At 43.6% G+C, this 14,107-nt stretch overlaps 1 protein-coding gene across 4 annotated transcripts; it reads right to left on the reverse strand.

The window, feature by feature from the left end:
* Positions 1-835: 835 nt before the first annotated feature.
* golm2 (golgi membrane protein 2) lies at positions 836-13,900 on the reverse strand. Of its 4 annotated transcripts, none has more exons than XM_055921215.1 (10): positions 12,431-13,899; positions 6,626-6,680; positions 6,184-6,286; positions 5,918-6,008; positions 5,570-5,675; positions 5,373-5,453; positions 4,948-5,253; positions 4,177-4,323; positions 3,172-3,339; positions 836-2,340 (listed from the first exon to the last, which is right to left on the reverse strand). In XM_055921215.1, exons 1-10 carry the CDS (start codon positions 12,755-12,757, stop codon positions 2,264-2,266), a joined length of 1,461 nt encoding a protein of 486 aa, XP_055777190.1. In that variant the 5' UTR covers positions 12,758-13,899; the 3' UTR covers positions 836-2,263. The 4 variants fall into 4 exon arrangements, with proteins under 4 accessions (XP_055777190.1, XP_055777188.1, XP_055777192.1 ...); XM_055921213.1 differs by having other exon boundaries at positions 5,373-5,456; XM_055921217.1 differs by lacking the exon at positions 3,172-3,339 and having other exon boundaries at positions 12,431-13,900.
* Positions 13,901-14,107: the final 207 nt, after the last annotated feature.

Below are 14,107 nucleotides of genomic sequence, written 5' to 3' on the forward strand. Positions count from 1 at the left end.
CATGCCTAAGGCACATTCACACAGATGAGCAGGGAACCTGGGCATGTTTCTTTGTGTTTTTCCAGAGTCAGTAGAAAGGCCTCTTTAGTGTCTTAAGTTTTCATAACTGACCTTAATTGCCTACCGTCTAAGCTGTTAGTGTCTTAACAACCGTTCCACAGGTGCATGTTCATTAATTGTTTTTGGTTCATTGAACAAGTATGGGAAACAGTGTTTAAACCCTTTACAATGAAGATCTGTGAAGTTATTTGGATTTTTACAAATTATCTTTGAAAGACAGGGTCCTGAAAAAGGGACGTTTCTTTTTTTGCTGAGTTTAGTGTATACACTCAGTATCCAAAACATTAAGAACACCAGCTCTTTCCATAAGACTGACCTGGCGAAAGTTATGATCCCTTATGTCACTTGTTAAATCCATTTCAATCACTGTAGATTAATGGGATGAGACAGGTTAAAGAAGGATTTTTAAGGCTTGAGACATGGATTGTGTATGTATGCCATTCAGTGGGTGAATGGGCAAGGCAAAAACATTTAAGTGCCTTTGAACAGGGTATGGTAGTAGGTGCCAGGCGCAACGGTTTGTGTCAGGAACTGCAACGCTGATGGGTTTCACGCTCAACAGTTTCCAGTGTGTATCAAGAATGGTCAACCACCCAAAGGATATCCAACCAACTTGACAACTGTGGGAAACATTGGAGTCAACATGGGCCACAATCACATGCAGTTTTCCCATTGCCAGTCAGTCACCTTTTCAGGTAAATTACAGTTCACATGCACATTCTCAAGAGGTTAGAGAACAAAATATATATTTTTAACAAATCATGGCTCAAAAGGCTTTCAGGGGGAAACAGAAACAATTGTTTAATTACTTGTATCAATAATGACCAGTTAATTATTTATTCTTCGGTATGAAATTTAAATTACCTCCACGATCAGTGATACCAACAGCTTTTAGTAATCCCCAGCAGATCAGTAACACATTGAAATTTGAGGGAAAACTTAGCTGGGGACACGTTCACTGGTTCCACAGTTTTATCTATTAGCATCTAAATTCAGTTTTGTAACAATTAACTACTCAAATTTCTTAATTACATTATGATCTTGAAAAACCAATCAGCAGCGTACATTCAATATGCCGACCTTCCATATGAAAAAAAAACAAAAAAAAAACTTAAACAAAACGGATTATGCTTATTATTTAAAGGAAGAATAGTCCTTTGAGTCCTATAGTTAAAATAGAAACAATTCAAATATGTACATCTATGCCTACTGTAGTCCATTCATAATAGCAGGACAGATGTGCATTTAGTCTTCCACAGGATTCCTAATTCTAAACTGGTCTAAGTATTGCCTCCAGCTTCAAGACGTTCTTCAGGTTGATTAATAAAGATTACATGCATTAATAACAACAGCATAATTGTAAGACAGAATGAGCACTTGAGTGTTATGTCTGACAGAAATAAGGTGAACAAATAGGTTTAAGAAGCCATGAGAAGTCCTTGGCATAAGCGCTGCGTTGGTTGGCGCGGCTGTGTTTGAAGTGTGGGCGTCCATACAAGAGTCCAACAATAAGAAAGTGCCAAAGAAACTGTCCTGTCAAATTCATTGACACAGTTTGGAGCGATAGTTCAGTTATTTTTCTTTATCAAGCAACAGCTGTCCCACATCAAAGGGAAACATATTCCTTTTTTAGGTAAAGACAAGTCAAATTAAAGTTGACAATTTCAAGCAATATGCCATGCCTGCCAGTCTAGGTGACCAGGTCAGCAACAGTCATCCAAGACAGCGAGTTTCTGGCCCAAACTGTCTCTTCCAGACCACTTCAGTCTATTCTTGCAGCTGACAGTTCATTCAAAGTAGTAAACAAAACAAAAGCCTTCATAAAATCGGTCACGGGGAAAAAAAAAAAAAAATGTATACTGTATAGCACTCTTGTACATTATATCAATGTAATCGCTAAGGAATTCTAATACCAAATAACTTATAAAACAAATATAGTTGCAAGTCAACGGTGGCACAGAATGATATTATCATGAATTGTTTTATAGATTCAATGATACATGGTTTTAGGTCAAACTGGTTCATGGAATAATAATCTGTAATCGTGTCTTCAGAATTGTCCATCGCCATAAGAGACGCAGCTAAAAACATCTTCGTGATTTCAACCAGTCCTAAGAATGACATCCGTAGCATAATTGAAACAATGCGGAGGATTTTTTTGTTTGAATTTTCTATCCCAGATCCTAGAGCAAGTTGACAAGGTTTACAGAATGTCGATGGCTTGACGTCTCTTCCCATAGTCCACTGCCCGGTCTCCCTGCATGTCTCGATCTTCATCATCTGAAAGGAGATTGAAGATAGAACAAATCAGGGAGTAGTCATCTCTCTTATCCCTAAATTACATCTGCTAGATAGATTTCAAAGGAAATCCCAAAAGATCATCATTAGGAATGCTCCATAGAGCAACATACTGTACATATTAGTCTGGTCCCATATTGGCCATAGAATTCCTAACACTACTTTTTTCAGCCTGTTCAATGGCACTTTCAATGGCAGGGATGACAATAGCTGTTATAAAATGTCAATATCAAGTGGTTAAATGACTAAGGACCTACATGGATCTACCTGGTGGTCCATTAAAAAGGTTTAACACACAAAATACTTCACAACCTAACCTGTCGCGGAGAAATGAATGACAGCGGTACAATAATGATAAGACAAGAACGCACATGCATTTAAAACTTCAAGTGTTACTCAAACACAGCATCTACTAATCTACTGCAGGTGTACACAGATGACAAGTGGGCACATACAGGTGGTGGAGCACAGATAGTGGGGAAGCGCACGGCTGGATGAGGCATGCAGACATTGGAGTGGAGTCACTGAGGGGGAGAAGTGCCCCCACCCACATGTAGAGGTATAGGGCTTGATTGTGGTATACAATGATGGGAGGTTTGCCCTCCAGCCTAAAATGACCCACTGAACAGTCCTCAGGCTTAGACCCTGAGGGGCGGTTGGTTATGGATGTTCCTGAGACAGGAATGGTGGGTAACTCAGGGTGCTGTGAGCTCTGGCCGAGCTGGTGGTACTCAGTCTAATGCAGGGGCAGCAGGAGTGGAGGAGGGAGAAATGGTGATACAGCTGGACTTGAAGACCCCTGGCCTGGCTCACCTTGGACGTCTTCCTCCCCACCATCACCATCCTCTTCCTCATTGTAGGCCAGCTCGGCCTGCTTGTCCGCCTCGTACTCACCCACGTTCCCATCGTCCCCATTGTAGTCCGCCAGCTTAGAGCCGTGCTGCGGATCTACAGGGGACTCGTTCTCATCAAAGAAACGGCCTGTAGAGGCAGAGAAGGGCCCCATCAGGAAGGGAGGGAAGCAAAGAGATTGTGACAGAGTCAGAAGAGAAAGGATGGAGAGAGTGAATGAAAGAAAGAATGATGAAACTAAGAAACAGAGGGGATGAAGGAGGTGGTGATTGGTTGGACAGTAAAGGTATGTGAGGGATGCATAGTTTATATGTTTAAGGGGATTTTTGGGAAGACAAAAAGAGTCATTGGCAATGAAGTGATATGTGTAAAGGAACTTGGAGGAAAACATGACGAGTGTGTGTGTGGTGCAGAGAGTGTGAAGATGAAGCAAGGAGAGGGGTAGCTGGCAGGGCAGCTGGTTGGGGTATTGTTTGGAGTGTAGGCAGCGGAGGGAGGGAGCAGAGCTGAAGCCAGGCAGGCAGCAGGAAGGAACACCCTGAGACCCTTGAAGTCAGGCGGCCTCTCCCACTGTGTGTGCACTCTGGCATCTGGCCATCTCTTTCAGTCTGTGGCGACAGCACCTCTAATATGTATGACTTCATGAGCAGTGTTGAGGAAGGTTTGTTAAAACCCTGATAGCTAGGGAAGGCAACCGCTTATAGTAGACCTATAACGCAGCCTTGAGAAAGAAAACTCGAGATAGGGCTCAGACTGTAGAATGCGTTCAAAAATAGCTTATGTAATTGTAAAGGTTATGTTGTATCCTTGACACATCTGCAAGGGAGAGAAGCTCTTCTTACTGGGACGCTGCAGCTAAAGGTCAGAGGAAAGACACAACCACAGTCTCCATGTGTCACATCTCCTGTGTACTGAGAGTTACTCAGTCTCCCCCGCCCATCCCCACTAGCCTTTGGAGGCACTCACTCTGTCTGTGACGCAGGGGCTCAGCAGGCTTGGGGTCTCTGGCATGCCGAGGTTCTATAGGGTTGGGCACCTGGGCAGGGTTAGGAGGCAAAGGCAGTTCTGCCCCTTTCCTCTGTACACCATCTGCTTTCATCACATTGGCAGGAGCTTAAAAGGAGACAGCGAAACAGGTAGCATCAATAATCACTTTTTTTTCCGTTAGAAACATTTCACCTGAAATTTGGTCATCCCTTTTGGGCTTTTCATTTTTAATGTACAGTAGAGGTTCAGGGTGCACTCTCTCCTGTAGTACGGAATATGTCTCCCGGAGATTGAAAACATGCTCCTTCAGACTGTAGGCTAGCTCTCTGTGAAGGAGCATGTTTTCAATCTCCGGGAGAAAAGGATGAATCACCTTTAAAAAGACAGAGGTTGCCAAACAGAGCAGAGCACTGCGCCAACGATACATTTCCCTCCATTTTCTACACAAACATTCCATGAAAAAAAAACTGAACTGAAAACAGGAAGCCGGCATGGCTCACGTTTTATAGCAGCTAGTGTGGAGTTCAAGAGAGGCCAAGAGTAGCGGGGCCTCTGCTGCACACAGCCATTAAGAGCCCAGTCAGAGCTGTACCCAGGCCATGGCCTCAGGTCTCGAAATCAATGACAGACACACGATAACATGTCACCACTAAAGCATTACTGCATAACTGGCTTTGTCTCTGGGCAGCAAAGCTAATAAAGTAAACTGAAAATGCAAATATGTAGTGTGTGAAGTTTGAGTTGACATACCTCTAAGCGGTCTGTGCTGCTCTCCGAACTCATCTGCCTGGATGGCTGCCTTGTTGTCATCAAAGAGGATGGGTCTTTCTGCCACTGCCTGGGGGGGCTGCTGCTGGAGGGCCCCCACTCGTCCCTCCATCCCCAGCCCTAGGACCTTGTCCTGGATCTGGAGCACAGGCCGGTCCAGAGAGAGGTCTCGACCAGCCCCCTCACCAGCCCCGGCACCTGCCCCTGCTCCCATACCGGCCCCCACCTCTCTTAACGCAGTATCAGGTATCTCTATGTGGTTCTGGGTGATGGCTGGCTTCTTCAGGGCTAGAGAGAATGAGGGGAGGAGGACAGTTCCAGTTGAAATTTGACAATGACATTTTACACTAATCTTACTGCAAGAATCGTTATCAAAAGTAGAATAACCAGAGGGAATAAATACTCACCAAATTGCACATCATCTATTTTTCCCACTTCACTGTCCTCAATACCAGGCATGCCAGCATCACTGCCAGGCTTGCCCAAATCTTCTATCCCAGGAGGGAGAGAGAGAAGAATGGATGGGGTGGAGGGAGAGAGGGTGGGTTAGCTCTGAAACATTACAGAGGCAGAATGTGGCAATATGAGCTGGTTGTAATGTTACCTTTGAGGTCAGTGTCTTGGTGTGTGGCCACAGTTAGGTGCTCTCCTGCGGTCTCCACCTCAGTCCCTCCTTCTGCAGCTCCAACCTTCCTGCTATCCAGCACACTCTGCAGAGGGCGGGAAAGAGAGACAGAGAAAAAGAGGGGAGAGATTAATATAATTACCTTACTATTGCTGGGTAAGCAAAAGTCACAATGACTAAGTGCAGAACTGCTGACATCCAGGACAAAGGACATTCCACAGAGTGTATGATCTATGAACACCAACAGGGGGTGGTAGACAACCACTTACATTACGGGGAAGGAAAGGCAGGGACATCATGACTAGCAGCTCTGACAGAGGGCCTCACCTTTCTCAGCTTCACCACCTCCTCCTCCAGGGTCTTTTTAGCTTCTTCATACTCGTCCATTAGTTGTGTGATTTGACGCCCACACTGCAAACTATCATTCACACAAACAATTGGTTAGACAAATCAGAGAGAAAAGCAATGAAGCTCTTGTCAAAATTCCAACCAATGGCTATATTGGTGCGATAGTCATCATAACCTAAACTTTGCTGTGATTGAGAGCCTAGAGCAAAAACATGAAAGATGTGTTGAGAGTTCATTCTCTGTACCTCTCATACTCCAGCTTCCTCTCCAGGTTGGTGCTGTTCTTCTTCACATCCCTCAGCTGGATCTCCTGCCTCATAAACTCCTGTTTCAGCTCCTTCAGCTGCTCTACACCCCACCCAAATAAGATAGAATATGAACCCTAAGGTTATAGTGTATGGACAAATGCAATTTCAACCATGCAGTGATATCGGGCTACAGCTTTAGTGTCGGACAATCGTTCAATAAAGAAACTAGGGACGACAACATTGCAAATCTGTTTGCATTAGAGTCCACTTGGCACATGGGGGACTTGAGATAAAACATCTTAACAGCACTAATAGCATTAAGCAAACTGCTGTTACTGCTCCAGGCTCTGTGGTAATACAAGCCCATACTGCTTTCTGCTAGCCTAGCCTTAAGACTCCAACAGAAGTGTGCCCTCTGCTGGCCAGTGTCTGCTCTTACCTTTCAGCCTCACAATCTCCGACATCTGTGCGGTGACATCACCCTGCACCTTCATCTGGAAAGGAGAGAAAAGAACATCAGTCTGAGGAAAGGTCACCAGAACACTTTGTTAGCAGAACTCTTTGTGCTCATCTTAATTCCAAACACAACCGGTTTAACAGGACATCTACATTATTACATGGCTGAACTAGCCTAACTGGAAAGATATCATTTTTGTACTACGTTCAGATGCAATAGCATTTCAAATGTCAGCTCGGCAACAGTAGATATCTAGCTGCATAAAAAGATTCTGTTGAGTGAAAATTCTGCTTGCAAAACACTCCCGTCTCATTGATTGCGTCTGACCCGCCGAGTGACTGGAGGACCACCCGCAGCCAGATATTGAGTCAGATCAGATGGAAGAGATCCTAAAGGACAGCCAGGCTGAGGCAGTCAGAACAGAACACAGAGCAGCAGCCTTCATTAGATCTCTACCCTTCATAATGAAGCCTGATGGAGAGAGACCTATGGCTCACTGTAATAGGAATATTTAAGAGAATAAAGTTCACATTTAGTTTAGAGTGATTAACAATGTTTAGCATAGTTATACATTCTCTTTCTGTAATAGAGAAATGGTTTCTAGTGTTCTGTGACACTTGGGTTGATGTCACTAGACTGGATGCTGTATGTTCTGGATTAAACTCACATCTGTTGATAGCGATTGACGCCAGACTGGAGGTACAAGGACACACTGATTACGATTGTATTCTGTGAAAACACTGATTCTGTAGCAGCTGACCAAGTCCAGGCCTTTTGTTTTGACTTCCCAATAGCCTCTCGGGATTAAAGAACAGTTGTCTGCTATTCAGGATATAAGAGCTATCTCAGAGAAGGCCAGTTAGACATTTTCTCTGCTTCTGTGTTAAAGGTGTCTCCCTGTTGCAACTTGTAATAAACTGGATTGATTTTCAATTGACTTTACACCCCCAAACCGCTTAGAGTGAAACCACTTTATAATCAGAACAATGCACTATTGGCCCATTACACATTATGGCACACTGACTGGCTAAGGGGTTATTACATGTATTTTCATACATGTACAAAAGACAAAATTCAATCCCAAGTGTTTTTTGTTGCCTCAACCAGAGGAGAGCGGCTGTGGCTTTGAGGTAGATTTAGGGAGCGGTGGGAGGGGTGCAGGCATTGATCTGAGGGAAGGAGGTGAATGTGAAATGCAGCTGGGAGAGAAACAGAGGACTGAAGGCCATCCCCGGGGCGCTATTTGTGCATGCTTAGAGGCACAGAGAATGTGAAGAGTCTACATGTCTGGTATCTGTATTCTGCACATTTGTGTGTCCATATACGCAAGTTCGACAGACAGCCTACGTGGCCACACAAACACCTGAGCTGTATAACGTGTTTTTATGAATACAGTTACCGTTGTATTGAACATAATAGAACACAGTAAAAAAAGAGAGGCGAGGCTGAGGCAACATTATGCTACACCAAATAAAAGTAGGTATAAGAGTAGGTATTTGCGTTCTGAGCTCAACATCTGTGGATTTGTTACAAAGGCATTATGAGCTTAACTTATGCATACATCCTGTGTTCAGTTTCATATTTGTCTAATTCTGCAATGGTTACATTATACACCGTGTAGCCTCTCTCAAAAAGGAGACAAAATCCTAATTTGTCCAGTTTGCTTTCCTTTGTCCCGTCTTTCCCCTCCCCCACCTTGACCACAATAAAAAAAGACGGCCCAGCGTTGCCCAGTGACTTGAAGAGTGAGCCATCGTCGCAGCACTCCTCATTGGCAGTACTAGTCACTGAGGGAGCTACTGCACATGCACAGCCTAATACTTGATATCCTCTCCTCTACCATACACAAAGTAAATGCATTCACTATATAGAACAATAATACTTGTTAGATGCGGCACGTCATCTCTGCAATACCCATCTTTTTTAATATACCAAAGCGTATCTAATTGAAAGCACTCAAGCTGTCCAAAATCCAACACCGGCCATATAGGTCCAGTCAGCTCAGTGGCCGAAAGGCCGCAGACGGCATGAGAACCTGTCAGACGAGAGAGAGTTCTGTCCTCCTGAGCCCCTGACTGATCCAGACAGGCCCCTCTCTGCCCTCCACCCAATTACACATCTCCTTTATCTGGGGTCTGACTAAGTCTCTACAGCCCAGCCAAATGTATAACCACTCAGAATGAGCAAAAAAATAAATAACTGTCATAAGTGTAAGGACAGGAGATCCCAGCTGCTAAAAACACAGGCAAAGGACCATCAAACCTAGGAGCTTCACAGACCTACTGTATTCTACACCCTCAATGCATGAAATGAACATCAAAAGACAAAAACATCAAACCCAGCCCGGAGAAACCAAATCGATTTGAGCATGGTGCAAACACCAAGGGGATGCCTGGCTGGCTGGGATTACCCTTCCCGGGTGGCAAGTAACCACGTGTCAAAAGAGATCCCTACTTTGTTTGCCTGCCCCATATGTGTAATTCAATACTAGTCTCTCCCAAAGAAGATTCTCTCTCTGATAGCTCCATTGGCCCAGTCACTAAACATTTTACAGCCGTGTGGAATAGTGCCTGATAATCCTGACTGTCAAGTCAGTGTGTTAGGCTGCCATCATGCCTGGTATTCCTTATGTGCTCCTTTTTTGTTCATTGAAGGGAGTGAAAGCGAAGGAACCGCTCAATGAGTAAAGGAACCGTTATTTATAGGCTAAGGAGGGAATAGTATCCATTCGGGCACCTCTGTACGACTGTCCCAGAGACAAACAACTCCCCCACATACGAGATTCACGTCCCCATCAGTTGCCACTAGCCACCAATCAAATCACAGGGGTGGATTCTCCAGTGAGAACCAAGGGCTTGAATCAAATCCACAGAGGGAGGGAATGAGGGGCTCAGGACTTTAATGAGGCAGAATGCACAGAAGAGGAGTGGCAGTAATTACAGCATCAATGTCAGCCATTGTGGAGATAAAAGCTTCATGCTGTCACCTTCCCTGCAGAGACACCGAGTGGTTCACAGTCTCTCCACCAAATCTGCTGTGTGGAAAATAACAGTGCTCTTTCTTGGCACCCACAAAGTACACTGCAGATGTGGAGACGGAAACCAAAACATTAAAGCAAAGCACTTCAGACAATGACTTTGTGTTGCTTCTCTATCCTTTAGCCCTTTCAGCAGTACTAGAATGAGAGGAGTAATGGCATAACTAGGCTACGCTAATACAGCATCATTACTACTACCACCACAGTAACTCAAATCACATTCCGTATTGCATGCTCAAAAACGTATTGCATGCTCAAAAATGTATTGCCTGCTCAAAAATGTATTGCCTGCTCAAAAATGTATTGCCTGCTCAAAAATGTATTGCATGCTCAAAAATGTATTGCATGCTCAAAAATGTATTGCATGCTCAAAAATGTATTGCATGCTCAAAAATGTATTGCATGCTCAAAAATGTGCTGGTATTTCATGCTCAAAAATGTGCTGGTTTTCATACCACTGCTGCCATTTCAATGACATTTGAGAACATGTTTGAAACATGAACACACTCCTAGCCCCAAGCGAACAACTGACTGGAAAAATAAGATCAACTGCGTCTGCAGCAGACGTGATAGCCTTTGTCGTGGCATTGTAACGCCTGCTCAACAAAACTGCTGACAGACCGTGGGGTTAAAACTTGCAAAAGTACTCTACAAGAGGCATTCTCTGAGCCTCTTTACTCTATCGCCACCATGCTCAATGCTAGGTACAAGGACCACTACTTCAATGCAGACAAGAAACAGGGTTTACGTGAAATGTTACAGACACAGCTGGACAAGGTGGAAACGGACACAGTGACAGTGTGCACCAAGAAAGAGAGGCCACGGGCAGACAGAGCTGAAACTTCACTGCTTGACATTTATGATGAAATCCTGGTTGAGACTGAACAAATGAACAACAAAACAGCACAGCAAGTAAGTGAAAGAAATAGGTTTTGATTATGTTTTACTGGTAATGGAGACAAACGTAAATGCCAACAAAATAACTTTTTGGTCTGTGTGTGTTTCAACTATTTAACTGTACTATAATGCTTACTAGAAAAAAAAATTTGGCAAAGAAAATATTTGATATCGGTATGGGCCCAAAATGTTATATCAGTGCATCTCTAGTTATTTGTGAAGAAATATGTGATCTAACTGCCCCACAATCCAAAGTAATAAGGTTGATACTATAGTCTATCAAAGCAATCAGACCAATTATTTTACAAAATTTAACTGCTTGGCTTAAAACATTTTAAACTTCTTCCACTACCACAAAAACACTTGTAAAGAGTTAAATTGGTGGGACTTGCTTTTTCTTCATGCAAAATTACCATTATTTTATGAGAGAAATAAAGCAATTATTATCAAATTCTGAAGACTGTAGACTGCTTCTATCCAGCCCATGATGTAGGCCTATAACCTAGCACACTATGGTAAGACAGACCGTTCCTCATCAGACAGTCACTGCTTCATCATATGTGCGCCACACAAACCTGCTCTGCCCCTCCACCAGAAAGGAATATTAGAAAACATTTGCCATTGCCTGCACTTAGCCTCTGTCCAGGCGTTTAACATGATCTTTCGTCATGATTCATCCAGTTGCATTCAATTTCACGCTATAGCCCAACGGTCGTTTTTGTATGTTTTTTTTATGAGGGGCATGTTTTATGGGTACATAATCACAATAGGACTAAGGTTGACGTCGCCCAACCCTAACACTGGTGACATCCTGATACGGGACAAAGAGTAGATTAACGCTGGGGAAAATCTGGGACTGGTCTTACACTACGACATCCCTCATGTTGAACAGAGGATTTGCACTGTTGGACACAATTAACATTCAGGAAATGAGCTGTAATTTAAAAAAAATATACAATCCGGTTTGGGCATGGCTAGCCCACACAATCCGAAGAGCAAACATCCGTGTGGGTACGGCAGAATGCTAATGAAAGGTAGGCCCCCCCCCGCATCTGTTCTCGCCACACCTCCTATGCAATCTGATGAGGCACATAAGCATACATTGAGGTGGTTGAGACAAGGAGGGGAGAGGCAGACTGACTGTAGTAAGTGTAAAAAGAGGCTAATCCCCAGCCACAGCACTGGGCACACAGATGGGCCCCAGCTGGGACTCATAACCCCCATGTCAGCAAGGAGGGAGACTTTACCTCCTGTAAAATGACTAATATAAGTGTACAAATATACACCAATAAACAATTTGCAAACTGCAATGCCAGGTTAGCAGGTGCTATTGTGATGGGGATAAATGAGTTTAGCTGTTATATGATATGGCTTTTGAAATCACCTTTGAGATTCAAAGGATCTGATCGCTATCATAGCTGAAGTAGATAAAATAACCACTTAAACTGAAATATTCTTTATGAGTATAACCTACATTTAAAATGACATCAAGACTCATTCCTTGATTTAGGAAGTACATTTATAAAAAAAAATGTGTCACTTAGGTTGTACTGGCGTGTACCTCAAACTCATCTGAGGCTTAGATAACAACAATGCACTGGGACAACACACTCAACTTTGGCTTGCTTGTGTGTGTGATTTGAGCATTCAAATCGTTGCTGGAGACTGCTCAGTCTTTACCCATGTTGGTTGACATCACAGGTTTAGCCCTCCACTGTAATACAATAGGATGCAGGTGCAAGGCTGCTTTCCACCTGTCAAACCTTTGGCACAGTTAGTTAATAAGCCTGAGATAAGCAGGAACTAGGAAGCATAGGTACTACGGATGGACTTAGTGATCTAGTCCTACCTACCTTTTCATCTGTGCACTTTTTGATGAGTGCTTCACGAGCATGCAGCTTGCCCTCCAGCATGCTGTTATCTCCGTCCTTCTGATCGATCTGTTTCCTGTGCGTGTCTACCTGCACCATCAGCTCTGAGTTGCGCTTCTCCAGTCGACTGCGCGCCGCGTCGGTCCGCTTCACCTGTGTCTGCACCTCTGCCAACTCGTCCAATAGGCGCCCTTGCTTGTTGGACACAGTCCAGTAGTTGAAAGACAGTATGGCAATGATCACCATCAATGCGATCAGGATGAAGGACGGGAGACGGCCTCCCCGTCGGTTTGCGCCAAAGCCAACCATTTCAGAATGTATTAGATAACTGATCTATAAAACTAAATAAGCCTATGCTTCCACTGGTAAACAAATTGGGTAGCTGACATGCCGTTCAATTACAGCAAACACACAGCCACTGAGATAGTCAATAAAGAAAGCATTTGTATCAAACCCCACACGAGTTTCTTGCATTAGTTAGCTGCAGGGAATGTGGGGAACAGTTTTTCACGCGCCTTCCCTCTTCCGCACAGTCTTGTTTGCATTCATCCAACGACGCTGTAAGATGAAATGCATCTGCAGCGACGTGGCCTAAATGCAACAAACGTGGACAAACACTAGCCAGCATGCAAGTGCCAAATTATTTAGCTATCTAACGAGTCCAGTGTCAAAATATCTGAACGATTCTGGTGGGTCCCGAGTCGTTTCAAGATAGATAGAAAAAGTGTATTTATCCACCAAATCGTAAACCTACAGTAGCTAGCTAACGCATTAGCAACATGACTGCATTAACACAGATTTACCAAACTGGTTTGGCTAGCTGCTTGCACTGAAAGTGCTAGTCAGATACTAGAAAGCAACTATTGCCATCCTAATGATACAGCTTGATTATGGATCTTAATTATGTATATAGAAAATACTGTATTCAAACGTTGATCTAGCTAACCTTTATAGCGCTATCCAATGCAATTCAACGTAGTCGCTACGCGTTAACTGCTAATCATTGTCGCTACTACGCGAGATAGCAACATAGGGTAGCAATACGTTCTTTGTAGCTAGCTATTAGACTCATTGAAATAAGGTTACACGTGGTAAACGCTTATTTTACCAATATATAACAATTTCCCTTGTTAGTTTGCGGTCATATTCCTAATCAGATCATTTTTGTTTTACCCCTGTCCCCAGTCTCGAGCCTGTCTTGTCTGTTGATATGGTTACTTTAGCTACTTCCACCTTGGCTTGGCTGGCATATCCTCCGTTGTTGGTGCCTCGCAAACGACGTTGAATACAGTGATGAGCTATATCGTTATAAAAGGTTAGACAGTTAACGTCACATTGACAAAAGACTAGCTAATGTAGACACACAATACAAGCAAGTTTGTCAAACCACCTTTTTCAGATTTCTGAAGTGTAGCCAAGGCGTGCAAGGTGCATGGTTGGGTTAAAGTGACAGTACAATGATCCAATCATGACATACGTCTTGCAATAAAGAACAGATTCTATTGGGTAGTTCTTGTGTGTTTGGAAGCACATTGGATGAGAAAAATGACATGGACGGGGTTTATCCAGATCATGGGGGGGGGGGGGTGTTGGATTCGGATTTCTAATGCGCTGAAGTTCCGTGTTCGTAAGCAAGGCAGCACACAGTGGACAGAAATA

The sequence above is a fragment of the Salvelinus fontinalis genome, chromosome 4 (assembly GCF_029448725.1).
Source record: "Salvelinus fontinalis isolate EN_2023a chromosome 4, ASM2944872v1, whole genome shotgun sequence".
Taxonomy (NCBI): domain Eukaryota; kingdom Metazoa; phylum Chordata; class Actinopteri; order Salmoniformes; family Salmonidae; genus Salvelinus; species Salvelinus fontinalis.